Source organism: Mesocricetus auratus, unplaced genomic scaffold (genome assembly GCF_017639785.1).
Source record: "Mesocricetus auratus isolate SY011 unplaced genomic scaffold, BCM_Maur_2.0 Super-Scaffold_100006, whole genome shotgun sequence".
Lineage (NCBI taxonomy): Eukaryota > Metazoa > Chordata > Mammalia > Rodentia > Cricetidae > Mesocricetus > Mesocricetus auratus.
This window is the reverse complement of record NW_024429190.1, coordinates 18090212-18115588: the sequence shown is the minus strand read 5'-3', so window position 1 is coordinate 18115588 and position 25377 is coordinate 18090212. Positions and strand designations below refer to the sequence as shown.

Genomic DNA, 25377 nt, shown 5'->3' with positions numbered 1-25377 from the left:
GGAACTTAGGGAAAATGTCTCAAGGCAATGAGCAATTGCCATCAAGAAGAATGTTAAAATACATCCTAGGAATTTCAGGACAGAAACTGAACAAACCATGGAACTATTCTAATGCAAAGGCTCCCAAGGACCATCTACTCACAACCTCTCATTTGGAATAATGGTGCAGACAGTAGGGGTCTGCAGGGCCATACAGCTAATTACTGCCTAGAGCCAAAAGGACTTCTAACTCAAAATATACACTTTTAATTCCTTTATCAGTTCTCATGAGTCGCAATACCATGCTGCCTGTCTCTTCTACTTAGACTACAGAAATCCGAGCTGCAGATGCCCCTGAAAGGGCAGAGCTTCATTTTAGTAGCTTTCTTATCACTGATTCTAAATAGGTAGAAACATCTTATGAAAGGAAGAAAAAACAGTGACCCAACTCTTGAGCCCCAGGATGAGAACATGCTGATGAACAGGTAAATGTTAGACCACAATTTGTAGGAAGTAGCACACACTAAGATCTCCAGACTTAGAGAACTTGAAAGCCAGGACGGAAAATGCTCCCTGCATTTAATGTTTCAACTGTGTAAGTTACTGGGTTTATTCAACAAATTCATCTCTCATTTCTCAAGTTTATGTGTTCTCTAAGAGGAGTTTCAAGGAGTCTCTTTTTAAGATAATTTTATTTGTTTGTTTGTTTGGGGGCTTTTTGAGACAGGGTATCACTGTGCAGCCTTGGCTGGCCTGGAACTGACTGTATAGACCAGGCTGGCCCTGACCTCAGAGATCCATCTGCCTCTACCTTTTGAGGCTGGGATTAAAGGTGTAACCCACCTCACCTAACCCGATGTGTTTTAATCATAAGTAGTTCATATTATAGGATGACTGACATCCACAGACCTCCTTGCTCTTTCACCCACCAGAGGGAGTCCATATGGATTTCTACATAACAAACCTCAAGCATCAAGTTCACATGAATTCTAAAACCATATTATTCACAATATAATCACCATTATATATTTGGCATCATAGTTCAAACCCTTAAAAAGTGAAATACTAATGAGATAAACCACACAAAGACCTTAACAGAGTTGCTGCCTAAAGAAGATGCACAAAAATGAAGTTTTTTTGAAAATGTGGGCCTTCTTGAGTGTATGTTACAGTACTCACAAAAAGCCAATGGTCTGGCACAGTCATCTTCCCAGAGATACAGGGGATGGGTTTCAGGACCTTTATGTATACAAAATCCACAGAAGTTTGAGTCCCTTCCATAAATGGCCCAGGATTTGCCATCCTACATACGTTAAATGCTTATAACACAATACAATTGACTGCTAGGTAAGCAGTTGTTAGACTGGATTACTAAGAGAAGAGTGACAAGAAGGAATATAAATGCATGCTCAGCACACAAGCAGTTTTTAAAAATTTAACCCCCAGCTGAATGAATGCACAGCTTCTATAGGAGAACCCTATGAAGTGGAAGGTCAACTGTATTCTGACTTATAAATTGGTGAAAAGCTGGTTGGTACCTGCCCTGACAGACAAGGTTCTATTTGCAGTGTATGGACAAATCTGTTCTTGATCTTCTAAGATGAAGCTAGGTCCTAGACAGGAAGAATTTTACTAAAATTGTCACAATGGAAGGGATTACTTTAGGTCTATCTTAATGGGTAACACGATGAATTACTGGTGATCTGCAAGCTAAAAAGAGGAGGAGAGTACTAACCATTCCAGACTGTTCTTAGCATACTAAACACAGGTAAGTACCCCTGTATTTCTCTATCACTTGAGAACAAATATTTGACAACAGCAACTTAGAGAAGAAAAAAATATCTCAACTCATAGTTTGAGAGGGTGATGACCATGACAGTGAAGAACACTTGATGGTAGGGACAGCTCCTGTCTATGGCAGCGGGAGCATAAAGCTACCTGCGTACATCTTGGTGGATCAAGAAGCAGCAAACTCAGGCCAGAACCAGGATAGGGATAAACCCACAAGTCTGTGTAATGTAAATGGTTCTGGCCCATCGGGTCCTGAGGTCCTTGAGCCCCCCAAAAAAACACAGACGCTATATTAATTATGAAACTGTTGGTCATTGATTTGGGCTTCTTGTTGGCTAGCTCTGTCTTAATTATTAACCCATAACTACTAATCCACGTATTTCCACATGATCTTGGCTTACTGGGGAATGCTGAACCTGCAACTCCTTTGCCTGCTACAGGATGACTGCTCAGTGTCTCTGTAGAGAAGAGAGTGATTTCCTGTTTGTCCTGCTTATATATCCTGATTCTGCCCAGTTACATCACTTCCTGTCTGGTCAATCAGTCAATCAGTGTTTTATCATTAACCAGTAAGAGAAACATATACACAGAAGGGCATTCCCCATCAAGTCTGCCCTCCAGTGACTCACTTCCTCCAATAAGCTTCATCTCTTAAAGATTGTACAATCTCTCCAAATAGTACCACCAACTGTAGACCAAATTTTAATAGACATGAGCCTGTAGGAGGAGGGAAACACTTCATACCCAAACCACAAGAAATTCATAATCAACAACTGGAAATGGAGGAGACAAAAAATGTGGCAACAACAGTTTCTGGATGCAAAATGGCCAAAACTTAACTCAAACTCAAACACATAATGAAGTGCTTCTGGCAGCACTCAACCCCACGCCATGTCAATGTGTGATGTCGCTGCTGCCTTGGTTTTTAACACACACCACTGTACTTGCTGTCACACCACATGATGCCAGCCAACACTGCCTGAAACACCATGGTTTAAACATAAGACTACTATGTTAAGAACTCACAGTGATCCTAGAGACAAAGTTTTTTCTCCTCCTGGAGTGATGGTTTCAGTACAGAAAACAGACTTCTAACACCATCACTGCTCAGTATGGAAGTATTAGATAGTGTATCTTTGGATTGTATCTTGTTAGAATGTTTTTTTTAATTCTGCTTGAATTACCAAATTGATTTTCATTTTTAAAATGTCCATTGAATTTTGGCTTCAGATTAGCATACAATTTCTGAAATTGCCCAAAGCATACTTTTTTCTGCCATTTTTTGTACTATACATTTATATAAAGCAGCATTTTCTGAATTTACAACTTCAAAATCAAAATATCAATCAACTCTGAGAAATGCTGAAAATGTTCAAGGTTCTTCGGTATCAAATAAGCATTCTAAGCCTATTTGATGAAAGTTAACATGATCACTTCATTAACAGAGAGCAAGCTGGATTTAGCCTGCAGTCCAAAGTTTGCACCCTCATCTATGCAATCCAGAACAGCTTCGTGTCTAAGGACCCACTCCATTACCCAGGTCTCCCCCCAAAAGCAGCCCTTCTCATCCCTGTCTTGTCTCTGCTCCGCTGGCTCTGCTGTGCCTCACTGTCTCCACTCACACACTTCCCTGCACACTGGGATCTCTCTCTAACTTTGGTATGATGTTTCTCAACCCTGATGGCCCAATTAAATTACTGCTTTCTCTCTGAGGTTTTCATTAATTCTCCTCTAGGAGACTTAGACATCCTTTATCTGTATTTTCAAAGTTCTTTGTGCCCTCACAATGCCTGATACACATCAAATATTCAATCAGGTAATGGAATAAACCAATTACTGAAAAACGAAACTTAAAAGTTGCAGTCCTCCTAAGTCCTAGGCAAAATCCAGATGGGCAATCCACAGAAAGAGCTCACAACTGACTTCATAAGAGTCTCTGGCACTGAGCTCTACACACAAGAAACATTGTTGTTATAAGGCACAGACACAACATTGTGAAGTTAAAACGCCAGGTTCCTGAGGATCCTGAAGGAAAAGGGAAGGCAGAAGAGAAAGCCAGCTAATGACTGTCTCTTTCCTGCATCCCTGTCCATCCCAGCTTTCCTCAAAGCCACCCTTTACTTCATTTGCAAAAAGGTTTCTGCCTTAATATTTTTTAGGTCAGTGTGGTTCTACACACCCCTGCTTTGATTCTAGCTGTCATATAAGCTGCACAGTTTTCCTCCCTGCTCCCAGAGTCTGGCCCCATCTCCTGCCTCTGCTTCTCTCTGGCTCTTTGCACCTGCTGCCAGATGCTGAAATGTGTTCCCTCACTGAAACCCATGTTCAACTAGGATTACAGCCAATTTCTGGGCAAAATCTATTTCCAGCCCCTCCAGATAACAATCCAGGTGGTTCCAGCTCACTTACTGGGCTCTAATACTGGGGCCTCTCAGAGGGAAATCAAAGAAGACCTGAGGAATTGGTGCTGGAGAGTTACACTTGTCAGTCACCCCCAAACTGCACTGTGTCTGCTTCTCCTTAAGAGAAGGCCTGAACCTCATTAATAAAACTTAAAGCTACTATTTATAACAGATGCTGGGCTCAGTATAAATCTACATCTGAAATAGTCAAGAGACCTACTAGGGCTGCACATTTTTAGAACTAGAAGGATGCCTGGATAGCCCCATAAGTGAAAGCAAAGAGATACAGTCAATTAGCACTTACTAATTCAAGAGATATGCACTGCAAACCTATATTCCTGCACAGTTCTAGAAGCTATGGATTCAGTACAGAGCAGTTTTCTTTTCTAGGGAGCCCTTAGTCAAGTAGATAAACTAAGTAAACTATACACAATCTGTTAGCAATGAAAACAAAACATTACAAGGAAGAGAAAAAGGATGCCACTTTATATAAACAGGCCTCATTTAGGAAACATCTGAGCCACTTTAAGTTAACAGAGATCAATCTGTGTGGATTCTGGGAGCAGTGTTCCATGTAAAGGAAGCAACAGATGCAGACCCTGAGGTAGGAAGGTGCCTGGTGAGAGGACAGCAAAGATGACAGGATGGCAGCAGAAGAATGCAAGGGGGGGCATGTGAGAAGTGAGGACAGAGAGGTGATGAGGCCAAATCACCTGGTTTGGGGACACTCTAAGAACTTTAGGGGGCTACAGAGATGGCTTGACAGTTAAAATCACTTGCTGTTCTTTCAGAGGACCTGAGTTTGATTCCCAGCACCCACACCAGGCAGCTAACAACCACCTGTAATTCCAATCCTGAAGATCTGACAACCACTTTGGCCTCCATATGCACACGTGCGTGAATGCACGCACACACACACACACACACACACACACACACACTTAGTAAAATAAATACTTTTAAAAAGAACTTTGGATTTCAGCCAAGAACTGAAGCTAATGAATTCTTAAGGATGGATACATGAACAATAAACCAACAAATAAAATTCAACTTTCACAAAATCAAGATATAATTAAAAAAACAAAACTTCATTGTTTGCCTAATCTTGTGTGAAGGAAGGAGGTTTCTCAACAACTCAGAATCACTATAACCTTACTTGGAATTAAAACATCTGTGATTTATCAGAAGTTCCCATGATTATTTAGTCTAAGCTCTCAGTCTTGTTAATGTGGTAACTGGGCCTGAGAGGTTGCAGTGACTTCCTGGCAGATCTAGTGTTAACGGGGTTTTCCTGGCTTCTGAATCTGTGCTACTCGGGAGCTCCTGCTCTGGATATGCAGCTGGGTTGCTCACTAGGCTCTGGGTATGGGTAGTAGCTCCCTTGGTCTCCGTACCCTCTATTAAGTTAACAAGGAAGAAGAGCTATCACCACACAGCATCTCTAGGCCCAGCCCATTCCCAAAGTCATTCAAGACAACAAGCAGGTAAGGCGGAAGCACCTCTCAATAGACAAGCAATGGGTGGATACACAGTGTGCTCAGTAATGTCAGGTGTGTCCGGCACCGTTACATATGCATTTGCCCACCCTTTGTCCCCATCCTGAACACAGCACTCCCCTTCCAAGGTTCTGATGGGGCTGTAATCAGAATATCCAAGTCACCTACTGGCCACAGACTGCAACGGACATGTGGCCTAGCCAACTAAAGAACATTATTCCTGAGAACACAACAAACGTTTGGGGGTTCAAGAAAGAACAGGTTCACCCCTGGAGTTTTGTGGATGAGAGCTACAGAAAGACACACCAAGCCATAACTATGTGAGCCAACACACATATTCTGGTTTTGATTGTAATGGAAAATTATAATAGAGTCCACAAAAGCCTGGATAAAGGGAAGACAGGTATTTATTGCAGAATGACTCACAAATGACAAAGCAAGGTAGAGAGCCACCGAGGTCTTCTGCCCTTAGCCCATGGATTCTGCCATCCGCCTTCTGACCACCACCCAAGAGAGAATAAGAACTTGCTCCCGATCCATATGTAGTCCCTGAGACCCTGCCCCAAAGGGGCCATTACCTCAAAGACTATTGGCTGAAAGAATTCCAGCAACACTGGGTGGTTCGTAAATTACTATTACTTGTAAGCAAAGAATTCAGACTCTCACAAGCACTTGCACACCATTTGTCACCATCAAGTGACCTTCTAAAGTGGTGATTATTCTTAGAAAAAAAAAAGGTAACTGAAGTTAAGTAACTTCTCAATCTCACACAGCCAGAAAGAATTCAAATCCAAGCCCTTCTGCTCCAAGTCCCATGCACTATGAACTCGCAAGAAGAAAAAAACTCTGACACTGAAAACTCCAAAAACCTTGTTTAAAATTATTAGGGGCGGAGGTGAATGATGACAGAGTGATTAGGAATGCTTACAGCTCTTGCAGACAATCCAAGTTCAGGTACCAGTATCCATGTCAGTTGGCTTACAGTCGCCTATAACTCTAGCTCCAGGGGATCTGATGTCCTCTTCTGACATGGGCACCCCCACATACATGGCACACAGTCACTCAGACATAAATAAAAATAAATCCTTTAAAATTTCAGGTGGGTATCTAAGATACAAAACCAGAGGAAGAAAACCACAAAACTAGCAAAGCAAGGCTGACTTCTACCTCCAGCTCTCGGACATGACCTCAGTTGCAAAGACTTGGGGCCAGTCACTTAACTTGTCTGAGTGTTGTCTTCCCACCTATAAAGACGATTAGTCTGAACAAGATGAATTCCAGGCCCTTTAAAAGTCTTGTTCTGAAAAGTCTAGGTTCTGTTTAGGTATGCAATCAATTTTTAACCATTTGCTGGGTAGGACATCAAGCAGATTTCAACTTAACGTCAAGCCCAGCAGTTGGTAATGACTCTTAGGGCACAGAGTTGAGGGGTTCTGAACCACAGGATCTACAGGGAAATGAGTGTTGGCTTCTGTGGTCAGAAGCAGCATGTGAGAATACATGCATAGGTTCGACTGTTTGCCATTGCTGATACTTCCCCTTTAACGCAGATGTGCTGCCGTCTTTCCACCCCTGAGGCTGCCTGAACCTTCAAAGAATTGTCATCCCTGAGGCTCTTAAATGAAAATAATTGAAAATGCATTTTCAACACTTAGGGAGCAGTCCAACTGATAGCAAAGCTCTCTCCCCACAGGGCTGCTAGCTGAACTGTGCTTCTTAATGCTACTGTTCCCAAATCCCCTATTCCTGAGGACTGAAAATCTGTGCGGTGTTAATAATAAACCACCAGTTTCAGGAAGGGCCTTCACACATCAAAACTGTGATGTCCACACACAGTTTGAGAGCAACCTCCACAACGGTTTAGCCAGACTCAGGGCAGGGAGTGAGGACACCTTATTTTCCCTTCCTCTCACTTCAAACAGACATGTCCCCTTCAATGTGACACAGGGATAATAAGAAATGTGATGTATGATATATATGATGAAGCCAATGGAGTTTTGTTGTTCTTTTGTTTTGATTGTTTTTGTCTGTGTAATCCCAGATGTCCTGGAACTCACTCTGTAGACTAGGCTGGCCTCGAACTCAGAGATCTGCCTGCCTCTGACTCTCAAGAACTGGGATTAAAGGCGTGCGCCACCACCGCCCGGCTGCCAATGATGTTTTTAAAGTCTGTTTCAAATATAAAGGGAGTTCAGCTGAGCGTGCATCTTAAACCCTATGTGCAAGAGGAGGCCCACGCATGCACATTAAAAGGGCAAAGGTAGAGTGCTGAACGTTGCAACAGGAAGCGAAGGACTGTGAGAACTTTTCACTGGCACTCAAGTCAGCAGTGACAGCGAACTCACTGCCTCAACTTAGCCATCAACTTCCTAATTACATGGACAACCAAGCGTCTCTAAGTCTTGCTTCCTACCGTGCTCGGATACGCGTCCCTCTTTCCTTAGAATAAACCTGTCGCTGCCCCTAGCCAGCTGTCGGCTGCGTGAGACCGACTCTTCTGTCTCGCGAAAGACTCCCTCTCTTCACTCGGGGCTTACAAGACTGGGTCGAGTTCGGGGTCCAGGGTCCCGGGTGCGGATCCGCCCCCATCTCCCGCTCGGCGTTTCCATAGCAACCAGCTTACCACTTCACGGGCCCGGCTGGAGAAGTCTCCCTTGGGCCGAGGGCTTCGGCGGAACAGTTCATCCCGGCTGCCATCGGCCCCGCCACCCACCGCCACTCCCAGAGCCTTGTTCCGTGTCTTCACTGTCTTGACGCTTGCCCGGAAGAGGAGTGTGATGTCCACCGCCATAGCGACCCACGCCTCAGCCAGAAGCCGGTCGGCACACGTCAGCAGCAGGCGACCCCGGCAAGAGCCCGGTCGCTGAGGGACGTTCCTCTTTTTGCACGCTTCCGCCCGGGAACTGTGAGCAGAGAAGAAAAGTTCCGCTCTCCACCCTTGAACCACGGCGAGTGAAGAAAGGTTCCCGGCTCAGCTCCCACCACGGAATCTCCACTCCAGAAGGAGGGAAACACTGAGTGTCCCCGCACCTGTTTCCCCTCGCTGCAAACCGGCAAGCTCAGACGCTCGGAAACTTCCCGGTGCTTTTAGAACTGGGGTTCAAGGGACGACAGTGTCATGAACCAGAAAAAGTGCTCCATTACGATTCTTTAGAAGGCAGGCGGTTTGATTGACAGGTGCGAGGAGTACCACCTTTGACCTTTGGTGTCAAGGGTTCCCCTTTGAGCAGCAATGAACGATGACCAACCATCTGGGTACGAGAGCTAGGACTGGGTAAGTGTACAAGAAACAGAGTTAGAGGTCAGAGGGCTTTTTTCTCCAACCTTCAGCTATTTCGTAAAACGAATCCAGTGCCTTTCTTGGAATACACAGAGATTAAAACAGAAGACGCATGTAAAACGTTTTCCTGTTGTTTGACTCTTACTACGTGGCCATTAGACATTGCCGTTGTTGATAATATGGTTGTTCTCAGTCTTCTTACATATAATGCTGAAGAGGCTTAGAGCAGAGATTATGAGAGCTTGCAGCAATGTATCGGAGTCAGACAAAAATGAGACAGACTGGCCTTGATCCTGAATAGTATGCTCATCCTCAATATGTAGTTTTGAAAAGTGCCCTCTTGAATCACAGTTATAGGGATAGGAGGAAGGGGGAAGAAAGAGAGTTACTTAAGTTGACTAGATTTTTCTGAAAGCTTGGCTCATGGTTCATTTAGTTTTGTATACACTTTTAACTAAAATACAATTATACCATGTTCCCTCGGCCCTTCCCTTCATGCTTCCCTTTTCCCCTTCCAGCCCCCTCAATTCCTCTCCCTCCAACTCCTTCCTCATTCCCCTATTCAGTCACACATTGATAGCCTCTTCTTCCTGGATTATTAATATTACATATATGTATAAGTACCCATGGATATATAAGCCCAACCTGCTGAGTCTGTTTTTTTTTGTTGTTGTTGTTGTTTGTGTGTCTATGGTTGGGTAATCACTTTGTATTGGACAACCAATTAGTGGGTCCATCCCTTGGATATGCTAACTCTCCCTCTCTCATCAGTCATAGATGCCTGGAGTTCAGTAGTTTCTTGTCCAGGGGTGTGACCCTGTGGTTCAGTTTCAATTCAATATGGACTTTTCTGTTTTTTGTTTTCCTTAGGAAGGAAACCCAACTATGATGTGTGTTAAAATGCGGCTTTTAACAGTCGGTGATGGAAAGCTAGTCTCGTACTAACCCTGGGATCATATTTGCCTTTGCACTTGCATGTCCTAATCAGTTGTGTGGCTGAGTTTTCCAGAGACACTGATCTTACAATAGGCTAAATGCAGAGCAGCTGTCTTCTATTAAGCCAGACTTAAAAGAGAATTACAAACATGCAAGTGCCCATTCTTCTTACCGAGTCCTTTATTGTTTTGAAAACTATTTCCTCTATGAATATGTTTATGCTAATATGTAATAGATTTACCCTGATTATTTTAGGTGGATAAATATTTCTAAGTTGTCCATTTTATTTCTAATATAGTAACTATCAATAGATAAATATTGACGCCAACAAAAATTGTTTAAAGCCCTGCATAATTTTTCTGAGAACAAGTGTTTGAAAACCCATTTTAAAGGCATATTTGGAAGAAATATATGAAAAGGAAATATGCATATAACAAAAAGAATTAAGCATAGCCACTTCATCATTCCTGAAGAAAAATGTCCATACAACTTGAGGAGGAAGAGGAGGAGGTCATGAGAGAGGAAAGAGAGAGAGAGAGAGACAGAGAGAGACAGAGAGAGACAGAGAGAGACAGAGACAGAGACAGAGAGAGACAGAGAGAGAAAGAGAGAGAAAGAGAGAGAGAGAACAAAATCTATGCCAATGATTCTGCCTTGCATCTTGCATAAATGGTGCTTTGTTTTATGGAGACATTAATGAATCTTTGGCTATGCAAAGGTAAGCCTGGGGCAGAATAAATGGAAAGAGAATTAAATTGCCTTGCATAACAAAGTGGGGGAGTGGATTTAGGAGAATGAAGAGGAAGCCAGGCTCTCGGAGGGTCCAGGAAATTAGAGAGTAGATAAGTGGGAAGGGGTTTTATGTGGGAGGAACACCGAGCTCCAGAAAATATTTTAGTATGTGGGTGTTGCCCTCTTGTGAGCCATGTGCTTGATGCAGCTGGGTGTGGTTAGAGAGGTGGGAATGGGTCCCCAAGGTTTCTGTATGGATCTGTAAAAGCAGAGAATGCTGTAGTGGAGATGGGACCCAAGTGAACTTCAGACAGACTTACAACCTTAAGTGGTGGTGAGTACATAAAACATAAAACCCTTGGCACATTCCACAGAAAAGGCCACTTGTCTTGACCTTCTGACTTGTTTCATTGTGCTTTGGATTTCTCCCACCCTGTAATGAGTTAAATGATGGGCACTCAAGAACTATGTCCCTTTCTAGGTTTTTCTTGGGCCCTATATTCGATGAACAGGATATCTAGTGGGCATTAGAACCCAAAATTTACTTGAAAACAGGATCTGTAAATATAGCTAAGTTACAGGTCTTAAGCAGAATACTCTGAATGACACCAAAGGGTCTAAAGTCCGTAACTATATAAAAGATGAGACAAGAGAATGTGAAGGCACAGGCAGATAACAGACAGATGTAGCCCCATGCCTAGAAATGCTGACAGTCACCAGGAGTGAAAGAAGCAAGGGACCATTTTTCCTTGAGAGCTTCAGAAGGATGTGTGGTTTGCGAACGCTTTGATCTCCCTCCAGGACTGTGGGAAATAAAAGTCTGTTGTTTTAAATCACCAAATTTGTTGTCATCTGTTACTGAAACCCCAGGAAACAAATGGATGCCATAATTCTCTTTCCTTCCCACCCTCCCTCCATTTTCTGGTGTCTTCTGTGCCTGCCTCATTTAGTTTGAGGGTCTTTTGGTCCTCTGTCTCTGTTTGGGCACTCATTCCCTGCAGACAAGTCATCTCCAGCTGCCTTCAGTCTGTGTCTTTCTTGACTTTAAATCCTGCAGCTACCTGCCTTTGTGTTCTCTTTTTCCCCTGTCTGTTTGATCTCCCTACAATCCTCCATTCTCAGAGAATTGCATCTGACCAGGACCCCCATCCATCCTCAAAGGAAGGCTAGAAAGAGAATGAGCCTAATCTTAAGAAAGGATGCCAACAAGGGTACCTTTCATTGAATATGCAGTGACTAGGGCATCCAGTGACCAACAGCACATGGCCCATGCATTACTCAAAACATGTGTCTCAGCTCTTACTGACAGCTTCTCCTTTAATGCATTTCTTTAATGTAAGAGGATTTGTTTACAAGTTCTATCAGCAGCCTGTAATATCTGAAGTAGGGCTTGTCAACCTGGAAAGATGTTCCATTTTGAAAGAAGAGATGCTTGCCACATTTTCACAGCCACTCCAGAGGTCAGTGAATGACAAGCTTTCCCCAGAATTGGAGGTGAGGAGGTGAGCCAGTCCCAGAGCAGTAGCACTGATCAAGCAGACACTCTACTGCAAGGGTCTCCTCACAGGGATAAAACAGGACCCAGGTGTTGTGGATATTTGTACAATGTGATGATGTGTTGCTGTGACTGGCGTAACAGAAGGCTGAAAAGCCAGTAGCAAGGCATGAGAGATAGGCGAGACTTCTGGGCAGAGAGAGAATGCTGGGAGGAAGAAAGGTGGGTCAAGAACCAGACACAAAGGAAGCAGGATGGGAAGTGCAGAGCAAGTAAAGGTAACCCAGCCACGAAAAATAACGTGGACTAATAGGTATAGAACTAGTTAGGATTAAGCCTATGCTAAGGCTGAGCTTTCATTACTAATAAGTATTTGGGTCATTATTTGTGGGCTAGCAGCTCAAAGATAGTCCAACAAGAAAACTTGCTACACCCAAGCTCTTGAACATACTCAATTTGCCATCCCAGGGCCGTATGGGTGGGTTTTGAGATAGAGTTACAAAGAGCAAATGTGTTGGGGCATTCATTACCTGTGATCTGAATTCTGCCATGTCTCAGGCAATCACCATAGGGTTACTGACTTATCCTGAAATTATCCCAACTAAACCTGTCACTGGCAGAATTCAGATCACAGGTAATGCCCCACTGTATTTTCTCTTTGTAACTCTACTCAAAACCTACCCATATGGCCCTGGAATGACACATTGAGTATGTTCAAGAGCCTGGTTGTAGCAAGCTTCCTCATCAAACTATCTTTGGACTGTCAGCCTGCATATGTGGGCCCTGGTGAACAAAAGTCTTCAGAAGAGCCCAAGAGAAGCACTGTTGTAGCTAGCATCCTCTGTTGAAGCCATAGACCCCAGACACTGAGACTTGGCTGGCCAGCAGCCATAGGATCACATACTTGCTTTTCTTCTCTCTGGACAGCAGGAGGCTCACGGATTTTAATAGCTAGTCAATTTTTCTGGGGCATTGAAACAACCTTAGAAATCCAGAAAACAATTGCCAGAGGATGACGTATTGGAAGGAGAAACCGACGCAAGGCACCAGAGACAGAACCACTTGTTGAGTTTGAATCCCAACTAAATAACTAGCTGTTTGACTGGGCAGATACTTCCCCCAAGCTTCCCCTTAAAAGTCAGGAACACTGCCTACCACCATGACTTCTCTGAGCAAGGACCACTCCTAAGCATTCTTCACCCTTTCTGGAAGTTGCCATCTGGTTGTGGGGCAGCACCCATGGGATCTCATTTTCAAATCTGTGGAAGTTGATTGGATCACCACTTCTAAGCAACTCAACTTGGAACTTCTTGCTTTGGCCTTGAAAAGAGTGCATTCTGCCGACTTCTCCTACAGTCCCATAAAGTAAAAGCTTAGCCTCCAGTCTGACACTGTTGGGAAGTCATAAAAAGGGCTATGGCGGGAGGTGTACAGGTTACTGGGGTTGTGCCTTAAAAGAGAACTCCAGTCTCTTCGTCTTTCTCTCTTTGTTCTATGTTGAGGTGAGCAGTTTTGCTGAGACACTCAGTTTCACAAATCACACAAAATGACAAGCCAGTTTATTGTAGACTAGGACTCCAAATCTGTGAGGCCAAATGAACCCTTCCCCCCAACCCCCGCCCCTAAGATGATTAGGTCAGATGTTTGTTATAATAACAGAAAACTGACAAAGACACTTATTAATCAGCAGCCTTAATTACATATGTAACCTCAATGCTATGCAGCACACATGTCCAGATAGTTGGAAGGTGGGACTCAGAACATCTTTGGAAGTGCCCTTATTCTGCTGCAACAGAAATGGGGGGGGGGTGATTGTCAGCTGGTAGAACCCACTTGTGTCATCCTGGGTGAACATAAATCCATCTACTCTTTTTTTCTTTCTTTCTTGAACAGGATTTGTGGGCCTGCTCTCTGTCCGTTACTGAAATACCAGAACTCGTCGCTGCCTGCCACTTACAGATGTCAGTGAGCAGAAGTGGAATCGGGTCTTCAAAAATGTTCTTTATTGAGATCAGATGGCAGATTACCACCTTAAAAATATTTCCCTTCTCATCTCTTGTTAGAAGGTTATTAGGGAGAATCAGGGGAAGACAAAAGCATTAGGTCTCCCTAGAACTTAGACTCACCCTTCTGTGGGATGGTCAGCCCTGCTGGCATTCTCAATGTCTGCTTCTCGTTGTTATCCCTTGCCCCTTTCCCTCAGTGAGTGTCTGGACTCAGGCAATGCTGGAAATGCTGCGTCTGTTAGTCTCTGCTGGTGTTGGCCTTGTGCTCCTCTAAGGGCATCTGGGCTGGGAGGGAGGGGTTAACACAGGACAAACGGTCTTGGGAAGTGCATGTATGCTGAGCCACAGAAACATGTCTGTGTTGTTTCCTCTGCACCGTGTGCAGCACAACATCTTTATGATACAATTTGAAAGCATGCCTATCTGCTCCTGCCATCCCCCATGTGTACAATGATCTAGTTTCTACAAAACTGAGGAAACAAGTACCCCTGTCCTCCAAAAGGCTTAATCTAGAAACTTTTAGATGCCCCAAGTACAAGGTAACATTTTCCTGAAGTTTCTGGCCCATTCTCCCACTCTTCAGGCCCAAATCCTGCTTTGCTTGCTCCTTGTCAGAGTACATAACTCCTCTCCTTGCCCCTACAGACTTGAAAGTTGGAGTGACCTCTTCCTAGCTCTCGCTTTCTCCACCCCAGGAGTTTCATAAATCACCTCATAAAAACGTATTTACTGGTTCCCCTGACATAATAGCAGAATAAACTGCTCAAGATAACCTTGAAGAGTCCCCCCAGAAAACTCATGCACTGTGCTGCTGGTGGGGCAGTGGGGTTTCCAGCTTGAGTTTCCACCTCTGCCGTTTGACAGTGTCTTCTGGAATTAAGACAACCGAACCCTCTCTTTTTTTTATTGAGTTGGATGGCGAATCACAGAATAAATGCTTTCCCTTGCACTTTAAAAGGATTTAATAGGAAAATATTTTTCCTACATCCTGTTTCAAGGGGAAAATGTAATTTTAGGGACATTTTATAGTTCACAACAGGATACTGAAGGGCATTTGGTTTTGCTTTAGTTTATTATGACTGTGTTTCTCTAGCATGAAGTAGTCTTTGTGATTATTTAGATAAGTCTATAGATAGTCACAGAATTAAGGAAACCTAGGACTGGAAAGGCCTCAGATATTAGCCAGACCAACACTCTTCATCTCTCAGAGAACACAAGTGACTTGTCCAAGGTCACATGTTAAGCTTCTTTATGGTCTGACTGTGGAGTGCTTTGAGACCAGCTGGGTGCTGGAAGTAGGGGTGGCTAGCATAACCTTTACATAGAGAGACTTGTTTTTTGTCTCTGAAAAAATTTTAATTTGGGAACTGAAATACTTTGTGTGTGTGTGTGTGTGTGTGTGTGTGTGTGTGTGTGTGTGCGCGCGCACGTGTGTTTGCACATGTACACACACACTGCACTGGGTGTAGAAAATATGAAATAAAGCTCAAGTTTCTACATTAGAACAGGTCAAGAACTAACAGAAAATGAATACAAAGATCATGGAGCATCTCTTGGGCCCTTTTGCTACAATAAAATGTCTGAGAGAATATAAAGATTTATTTTCGTTGCTGTGAAAAAATGTTCTGACAAAAAGCAAGTTTGGGGAGGGAAGGTTTTATTTGGCTTGCAGTCCTTGAGGGGAAATCAAGGCAGGATCTCAAACAGCGGCACATGCCGCGTCTCAGTCAGGAGCAGAGAGGAACAAATGCCCTTGTGTGCCCTCTGCTTGCTGCTCTCACTCAGCCAGCTTTCCTCGCTCTACACAGTTCAAGGCCCAGCCTATGTAATGATGCCGCCTACAGTGGGCTGAGTTTCTACTTTAAAATAATCATGATAATCTCCATGGGCATGCCCAAAGACAACCTGCTCTTGGCAATCCCCATTCAGGCTCTCTTCCCAGGAGACTCTAGGCTATAGCAAGTTGACATTTAAAACTAACCATCACAATTATCACAGTTCTGGGTGCTCAGAGGTCCAAGGTGAAGGGGACACATCAGATGATAATCTTCTTGCTGCTGGGGATTCTGCAGAATCCCAAGGAAATGTAAAGTCAGATAGGAGAGCAGTTTGTACAAGGAAAAGCCCCTCTGGCCTTTTTAACACACCCACTACAGATTAATCGGTTTTCTGTGCCCCCCCCCTCACACACACATAATGAGTTTCTCTGCTGACACAGTAAGCCAGAGCAAGCCAAATTGAAAAGGTATAACAAGTTTATTTCAGCAAAGTAACTCCCATGTGAGCTGTCCAGTCCAAGAGATCGAGGCTGGTTGGAGCCATACCCCCAAACTAAAGCAGGGAGACTTTATTGGTTTTAGGCAAGGGGTGTTGACATGTCCTCCACAAGCTGGGTTTGTGCCTAAGTTTGGTCAAAGACTGAGCGCTTTAGCTGGGAACTTGGTCAGCTTGTGGCAACAGGGGAGGAAGTTGCCATAGTCACCAAGAATGCAGAACTGGGCTTTTTGGTGCCTTTTCTTTGTTTGAAGACTCTCTGAGTGGGTGGGGTTTGGAGAGAGTAGAACCTGCTAGTGGGACTCTTTATGGTATAATTCTGTATAATTTTTTTCTGGATTGTGCAGGAGCAAACTAGAGATTCCAAATGAACACAGTTAACTCATTAACCTGTAATGGATTAATCCATTGTGACAGCAGAAGACCTCTGACCCACTCTCTTCTTGAAGACCACGCCTGCTCCCAGTCCTTAATAGCTCACAGTCTGATTGAGACTTTTTAAAAATCTTGGTTGCTTACTGTTTGTTTGTTTTCAGATGCAGCCTTGTGATAGGTCTTTGGGTAGTTAGCTAGGGGTTTTCCAAGGTCATTCTGTGAGACCAGGAAGAATTGACTGTCAGGAAAAAAAGAAGACCCAAGCAGGGAGAAGGGGAAGCACCAACTTGATTGGAGCAAGGAAACAGCCCCTTCTGGAAGGGAGGAGCCCAGAACTGGGAGTCTGTCAAATGGGCCCACGGAGTCCAGCAAGGTCCTCGGATCATCTCCTTCTCCCTTCTTGACCTTGTTTGTCTGCCCCTGGGGGAGTGGGGGGACGACGCTTCCTTCCACTCTTCTCTGTCCAAATGTCCTCAGGGAATAAGAAGCTGTGGTCTTGGGCAGCTCACTCACTCTTCCTACTTACTTTGTTCCCTTCTCCCTCAGTCTCTTTGTGTAGCCCAGACTGACCTTGAAGTAAGAATCATCCTACCCCACCTTAGAGTGCTAGGATTACAAGATCACCTCAACATAACCAGCTTGAATTGCTTTTTAATGACATCTCTGAAAAAATAAAAGTTTTAAGAGTTATTAAATCTTAGCCTGCTTGGGGGTGGGTGAGCAGGGATTAGAAAGAGGGCTGGAAAGAAATCTCAGTGGGTACTTTGAGTCCCTAGAACTCACAGAAAGCTGGGAGCAGCAGTGTCTGTAATCTAAGTGTTCCTACAGCAAATGGGAGTGGGGACAGGAGAATTCTGGAAGCTTGAGAGCCAGCTGGCATAAGGGAACAGCAACGTTGAAGGCAAGACCGACACCTGAGCTCTCCTCTGACCCCATAGGAACACACACATGTGAACACAGATACACACAACTTAGAAGTCTCTCCCTCAGTAGAACTGTGGAAAAGGGACCCTGTGTCTTCTGGCTGTCTCAGGCATCCCAGACTTGGTAGTGCAAGAAGCAGATCTTAGCCTGATATTGGGGTAGGAGCTCTGTGTCACAGTTACCTGTGTCAGACAACTCTCAGTTCAAATCTCAGTCATTTGTTAGTCCTGGAGTCTCCAAGCCATGTCTTTACCCATGAATTAAAAGATAAACTATCAGGCATGGTGACTCACAACACACCTTTAATCCCTGCACTTGGGAGAAAGAGGCAGGGAATCTCTGAGTTTGAGGTCAGTCTGGTCTACAGAGTGAGTTCTAGGGCAGCCAGGACTACACAGAGAAACCCTGTCTTGAACCCAGCCTAAATGAGATGGTCTGAATATAAAGCATGTGACACAGGTTCTGTTCTGGAATCACTAATAAAGGATACTGTGCACCTGCATAGCAAAAAGGATGATAGGTGATGCTGGGATCTACTGGTGGTGGGCATCTCCTTCAACTTCTGGAAGGATGTCTATGTTAGTTCCAGGCCTCCATCTCCCCCAACCAATGGGTGGTACTCAAGATAGAAGAGTGACACAGTACCTTGTGTCGATGTCTTGAGTTAAAGGAAGCCCTTGGGACATGCTCAGCCTCTGTGGTCTGGGTAGGCCATGGAGAAATGTTCTCAGATTTGGAGTGTTGTTCTGGAGAGCAGAAGATTTAGGGGGATGAAATGAAAGAGCTTGAGTGTTTGAGCCAGTGGGAGAGACCAGCTGTTCCCCATTTCTGCTTTAAACACAATGAGAGGTAATGAGTTTACACTGAAGCATGAAGGATTTAGGCTAAACATTAAGAAGAATTTCCTGAATGTGGGTGTTGTGGGGCTTTGGAATGAGTTACCAAGGTGTTTGAAATAAGGACAGTGTCTCTTCTGGCTGCAGCCTGGAGACCCTTGGAATGGCTTTGCTCTCATGCTCTTTCTAAGCTGGAGCATCCTTGATACTCATGGAACTTGAGCCAACCCTATTGTCAGAGACCTTGATCCACCCTAAGAAGACCAACTGTGGTGCTAGCCAGATCATTGCCTCAGGCCATCTGCAGCTTGACATTCCACAGATGCCACGGTTGCTTATGTAGGCTCCTCCAGTGACCAACATCTCTCTTTGAAATTTATTAACAAATTCTCTGTAGGGCCCCTTTCACCAAAAGTGCATTTAATAAAGCTTGGAATTTCCTCACAACACACTTATTTAGTTGATGTATTTTTAGGTCATTGCTCGGCTTCACTTTGCTTTGCAGGCTCGGGGCAGGCCAGCACAGCAGGACTGTAGAGTTTTTGGACAACCAGATCCTGGTCACCTACTGGACTTCTCCAAGGCTTCCCAGGAAAACAACTTTCTGACCATCCATTTAGGAGGCTTTTAATTGAGCTACTGATTTCCATAATTGTTCTTCCAAAAAGCAGCCAAATTGCAGCAGCTTTGAGCTTCCTGGGGAAGAGTTTTCTATCCACCACCTAGCAAGTAACCCATAGTGGGTTGTATTTCTATTGAAAAGTCAGTTTAAAAATGAACAGCTCTCAAAGGGGTCAAGATCATGCTGAGGAAACCCACAGAAACAGCTGACCTGAGTTAGTGGGAGCTCATGGACTCCAGACTGACAGCTGGGCAACCTGCATAAGACCAAACTAGGCCCCCTGAACATTGGTGTTAGTTGAGGGGGGATTGGGAAGTCTATGGGGCCACTGGCAGTGGAATCAGTATTTATCACTAGTGCACAAACTGACTTTTTGGAGCCCTTTCCCCATGGAGAGTTTCTCTCAGTCCTGCCCTAAATGGTGTGACAGATTTTGATGATCTCCCAGGAGAAGCCTCATCCTCTCTGAGGAGTGGATAGGGGTGGGAGGGGGAGATGGTTTCGGAAGTGGGAGGATGGGAGGGAGAGGGAACTGGGATTAGTATGTAAAATAAGATTGTTTTTTATTTAAATTTAAAAAATAAAAAAAATATTTTCTACTTAAAAAATTTAACAGTTCTCACTAAAGGTGTTTCAGGAAGAGCTCATATACTGGCGAAAAGCATATGCATTCTCTATGTGCCCCTATTGTTTTGGCCCAGGCCCTCATTTAGTATTCCATTTCTAAAGCACCTAGTTGTCATCAGAAAAATTCCCCTTGTCAGCTGCTTCCTGGAGATACACAGGCACTTGCTGATCACAAGATGAGTCCAGGTCTGTGTCTGTGTCCTCCCCACCCCCACATGCATGTGATATATAGAAATATAGTTCTGACAAATGATGGCTTTCAAACCCAACAGTTAGGGAAAAGTGAGAACATTCCTTTTCCTCAGGTTCACTCCTGCATGGAGTCAACGAAAGGTGTGGGGCAAGCCAGGCTCTCTACAGCAAGCAATGACTTTAGAACCCACCTTCTCCTGCACTCAGCAGCCAGCAGGAACCTCAGCCTACAAGCATCACTCCCCCAGCTTTATTCTTACCTTTTCTCCTTGGTCTACTCTCCCGCAGGAGCTCTTGGATGTCCTATCTTCCCTAGCGTTATGGTTTGTTTGCTTCTATGTCTTCTGGAAGGATGTCAGTGGACGTTTCTTTGCCCCAACCACTGCCAGGCCTTCCATCCCCTTCTATCTGTGACATTGAGCTCCCTTCCTCCGTTTTTCTTGTGTTTGTCCTGTCCTTAGGGAGTGTAGGTTCCAGGGAGAGGAGGGTGAGCGTACAGTGCAAAATTCTTTCCCTACAGCAAAAATGGTCTGAAAGATGGTAATGAGGGTGGTAGCTAATCCGTGGGCAATCCTTACCAGGGTACAAGCACAGTTTTCAGCATTTGATGGAAAGCAAACTGCCGAGCCCATAATGCAGGCATTCTTGTCATTGCTGTTTCATAGGTATGAGAGATTGAGATACAAAATGGTTAAGACACTCAAGGTTACACAGAAGTAACATATCAGAAACAGAAAGTGGACAGCTCAGCTCCAAGATGTAAAAGCACCTCAGGAAGAGTAGTGAGGACAGCATCCGTGAGTCACCCAGCTGCAGGGCTTCTGGCATCCCTCCTCTAGACTCCTGTGTGGCTAGAGCCTCCTGTGGGGTGTGCTTGCTCGGGCGTGCCTTCTGTTCAGTCAGTATCCCCCTTGCCTCGATGCCACTCTCTTGTGTCCTTACTAACTGCCTATCCCAGCCCAGATGCCTTCAGGTGTACACTTCCTGCCCCAGAGTTACCCTCAGTGTCAAGATTCCTGCCTCGACATTATGCATTTGTGGATGGCCCTGGGAACTCACATTCACACCTGGGATATCCTAAGAGTTGGTGCAGAACAGAAAAACTCATCAGGTACCAGGACTGCCTCCTGAACAGGAGGTAGCTGGCTTCCCTCTATCTGACCTACCTATTTTCTCCCAGCTCTAGGAACATTCCCCTCAAGGAACAGAATTTCCATAAAATAGTTTCCAAACATATTAAGGGAGCAGACATCGGAAGGAAACCAACAATTAAGGCGTTTTGCGCACTCAGTGTCTTTCCACTGCCTGGGGTATCATCTTCCTGAATTAATGAGGTCTGGGCAAAGGCTGGAACCCAGAATATGCTCCAAATGCTTCAAGACTTCGGGGTGCTTGTCATCCTGGCTGGGGCAGGACAAATAAAGAAACTGTCGGGCTGAGTTTTCAGGATGGGCCGACAAGCAGACTGGAAGGCTGAGGCTGTGAGTGAGGGCAGGGATGAGCAGTCCCCACCCCTCCATCGATTCTGATTCTGTTGGACGTCATCCTCTACCCTTTATCTGCTGTGTCACCCACCAGCCATCTAGCTGCTGCTTGCTCTTCCTTCTTAGAGGCGGGCCGTGGGAGCAGGTTGTCAGAGGTCTGGAAGCAAGATTGATTAGAAGAAAGGGTTGGGTTGAGGCAGGATAATGAGTCTGCCCAAAGTCCACTGACTAAGATGGCCTGGCTCTGGAGTCAGGCAACCCTGTTTTGTTGTTGCTATTGCATTGTTATTGAGGCAAAGTTTCATGTATACCAGGCTGGGCTTGAACTCCCTATGCAGCTAAGAATTACCTTCAACTTCTGAACCTTCTGCCTCCACCTCTGAAGTGATGGGGTGATATTTATGCAGCACCATGTCCTGTTTTGGCGCTGGTTTTTAATCCCTGTTCATTCAGTTGGTACTGCTGACTAGCTTTTCCTTTGTGTTTCTTTGTGAGACCAGAATCACACTTGAAGCCAGGAGTGTTGGCAGATTGGCAAGTAGCGTGCTCATGACATGATGTCATCAAGGCAAAGCAATAGACATTTTCTTTCATTCATTCTAAGATGTTTATGAACCCCTAATATGTATAGGCACTGTTGTGGCTGCAGGAGCTTGAAGAAAATGGAGGTCTGGCATCAGTAAAAACCCTTCTTGTACTTACATGCCTTTCACTAAAACATTTACACAAGTACAAGAGCACTATGCAATTTGTCTAAACTGAACATAAGAAAGTACATGATGGCCAGAATCTCAGGGACAGAGGCTCATGGGATTTCATTGCCCCTCCCCCTAAAGCATGGAAAGAAGCCACACAGAAATGGAGAGAAGCCTTGGTGTTTGTCTGGAGAGAGTTCATTTTGTATGCTACCCACAAGCTGTTTACAGAAAGCAGTAAATGTGACCTGATGTTTCAGCTCCAGGCACAGTATCCCAGACATTAGCAAAACCCACAGGGTGCTTTTCACTTCTCCAGCATGGCTCCACCTCCCTGACTGTCTGGCTTCCTTCCAATGAAATAATATGCACAAATTCTACCTAAAAATATTTCATGAGATATGTGCCAGCCTAGAAAACACAGTTCCAAAAATCCCTCAAGAGTGTAGCACCCATCCACATATCTTTCCATCCACCCACCTACCCACTCACCCACCCATTTATCCACCCACCCACCCACTCACCCAACCATTTATCCACCCACACACTCATCTACTCATCTATCCACCCACTTATCCACCCATTCATGCACCCACCCACACACCCACTTATCCACCCACCCACTCACCAACCCACTTATCCACCCACCCACTGATCCACCCACTTATCCACCCACCCACTCACCCACCCACTGATCCACCCACTTATCCACCCACCCACTCACCCACCCATTTATCCACCCACCCACTCACCCACCCATTTATCCACCCACCCACTGATCCACCCATCTAGCAACCCACCCACACACCTACTCTATCCACCCACCCACATACCCAACAAATGCTTATTGTCAGGTCCTGCTTGCAAACCAATGTTAAAAGATGAACATCCAGTGCAGGCACTACTCCAGGAACACTGTAATGAATGGATGCCCACGATAGTAATCCTATCACCTGGGATGGGAGAGGGAAGCAGCTTCAGGGTGCTAAGAGCCCTGGCATCATTTCACTCTCCTTTTTTTCCTTTTCTCAATTATCATTCCTCTTGCCTCCTTTTCCTTTGGAAGACACTAATAAAAGTTGAATGAAGGATCTTATGGGACAAAACCCAAGCCATACTTTGACTTATAAATCTCTAGCACTAGCAAGAGGTTGTTTCTGCTGTACTTAAATACTTCCACCAATTGGAAACTCCCGTGGGCTAGGCTAGAACTCATGATCTTCCTTCATGACTCAGTTTCCCAAGTGGTGGGGTTAGTGGCCTGAGCCTGCAGACCCAGCAGAGACTTACTCCTTCATGGAAATCTCTTTAAACAGTACTTTGCCCCAATTAGTTGGCTCAGAAAATCTAAACAAAGCTGTGATCAGGTCCCCACACCAAGAATCCCAGGCAAATCTGACAGCCCCTCCAGAGGCCCTGCTCCTTTGAGGTCACCTCTTCCCTTTTTTCATTTTTCTACTCTGCACCTTCTCAAGTGGATCATAATGGGATAACTAGTCAGACAGGGCCCTTGTCTCTACAGAGCTGAGCCCAGGCTTCAAGAGTGGTCTGATTCCTGTCCCAGTGGGCTCTTCAATCTGAGACTTGTGTTCATGCAATGCTGCTCGAGGAGCTGTTAATGGTTTTGGCAGCAAAGTCCATTCCTGAGGCACAGGACCGACATCCACAGATACTCCTTCCATCCTTTCACACATACTTTTTCTTTTCTTCCCCAAAACAAGATTTCTCTGTGGAGCCCTGGCTGTCCTGGAACTCACTCTGTAGACCAGGTTGGCCTCGAACTCACAGAATCATGTGCCTCTGCCTCCCAAGTGCTGGAATTAAAGGTGTGTGCCACCACCCCCGGTGCCTCTATGCCCAGATCCTCACATGTGCTTTGAGGAAGCATATCTTTCCTCTGTCTCTCATGTGGGACAACTTTCAACAATGTTCAGAGTCTAAAACCTGCACTGCTAACCAGCTCAGAAATGCCTCTTGGGCCTCAGAACCCCAAGACTCTCAAGTCATTATTCCAACACTCTGCCTTGTTGTTGGGGGAAAGGAAGGCCACTGGGTAATACCTTTGTTTCTTAAGGTATTTCCCACGATTCTACCGGGTATAGCCCTGTGTTGGAGTGGCTATGACACTAATATACATATTAGCTTCTCAGGGCTTTTGCATACTACTTACATAGCTCAAAAAGACCATGTTACTTCATTTTTCCTCTGAGAAAGATAGAGACAGGGGCAGAGATGCAGAGAGAGACGGGGGGGAAAGAAAAGGGAGAGAGGTATTGGGGGGGGGAGATTTGTTATGCATGAGTGTTTGTATCTCAGGGAGCCTGCCAGTGGGTTACTGAACACTCCTTCATGAGCTAGTCTCATTCATATACACACTTACTCATTTTGTAGCATTTATCCACTACTGCCAAGCAAAACTTATTCTTTGGAGAATTTTCTACCTAGACACCACAAAGAAAATTGAAGCAAACAAATATACCATAGAGAGTATTTACCCTCTTCTAAAGTGCCCCAAGGGTGCTTATCTCTTAAACTGCTTGGTGATTGCCAGGCAGCAGTATTGGGTTTACATAGAAGCCTGTTGTGAATGGATTCATTCAGCTAGCTGCAAGAAGATTGGCTCACTCTGTAACCTGGAAACACCCGCAGCCTCCTCACACACCTTCTGTTCTGTCTAAATGGCCACTGCTTAGCACTGAGCACAGAAATGCCTTGGGAGCCTATTAACCCCTAGACCCTTAAACCATGAGTTCTACCTCACAGCTTCCTTTCGGATTCTTGGGAGGGAAGGAATAACCTTGGCTCAGGTATCTGCCCAGTCTACCCAGTAGAACACTGTGCTGGATGGCAGAGACTGCTCTGAGATCTATGCCAGGAGTTGGGTAGAATTGGACTAGTGGAGCCTCTGGGGTAAAACACTGTGGTTAGAACACCATTTTCATTAGAGAAATTAAATCCATAACAGCTATGAAATGTTTAAGCCAATTCCAGATTCTAGCAAGTATTCATAAATGTTAGCTATTGCATTAGTTAAGGAAACACAACACCCACCCAGATCCCTGCTGACTGCAGCTTAGACAGAGGAGGGGGCTCTAGGGCTGTTGCAAGTATTTGTCCAGCAGCTCCAAGAAGGTGAGGACTAATATTGCTGGAATGCTTTGTGTTTATTCCCTCATGGTTGCAAGAGGGCTGTCATAACTCCAGCCATTGCATCCTTGTTTAACACAACAG

At 44.8% G+C, this 25377-nt stretch overlaps 1 protein-coding gene and 1 long non-coding RNA gene across 2 annotated transcripts in view; one reads left to right on the top strand and one right to left on the bottom strand.

Annotated features, from left to right (window-relative positions):
- Positions 1–8459, bottom strand: part of Stx18 (syntaxin 18) — a 100563-nt gene extending 92104 nt beyond the window's left edge. The window contains exon 1 of the mRNA XM_005068831.4: positions 8292–8459. Within this exon, the coding sequence (XP_005068888.1) occupies positions 8292–8459 (168 nt within the window). The remainder of the gene's footprint in view (positions 1–8291) is intronic.
- A 352-nt stretch (positions 8460–8811) lies between these two features.
- Positions 8812–15718, top strand: LOC121140798. Its single transcript, XR_005877713.1, has 2 exons — positions 8812–8942; positions 14005–15718. It is a non-coding gene; the product is annotated as an uncharacterized LOC121140798 (long non-coding RNA).
- Positions 15719–25377: the final 9659 nt, after the last annotated feature.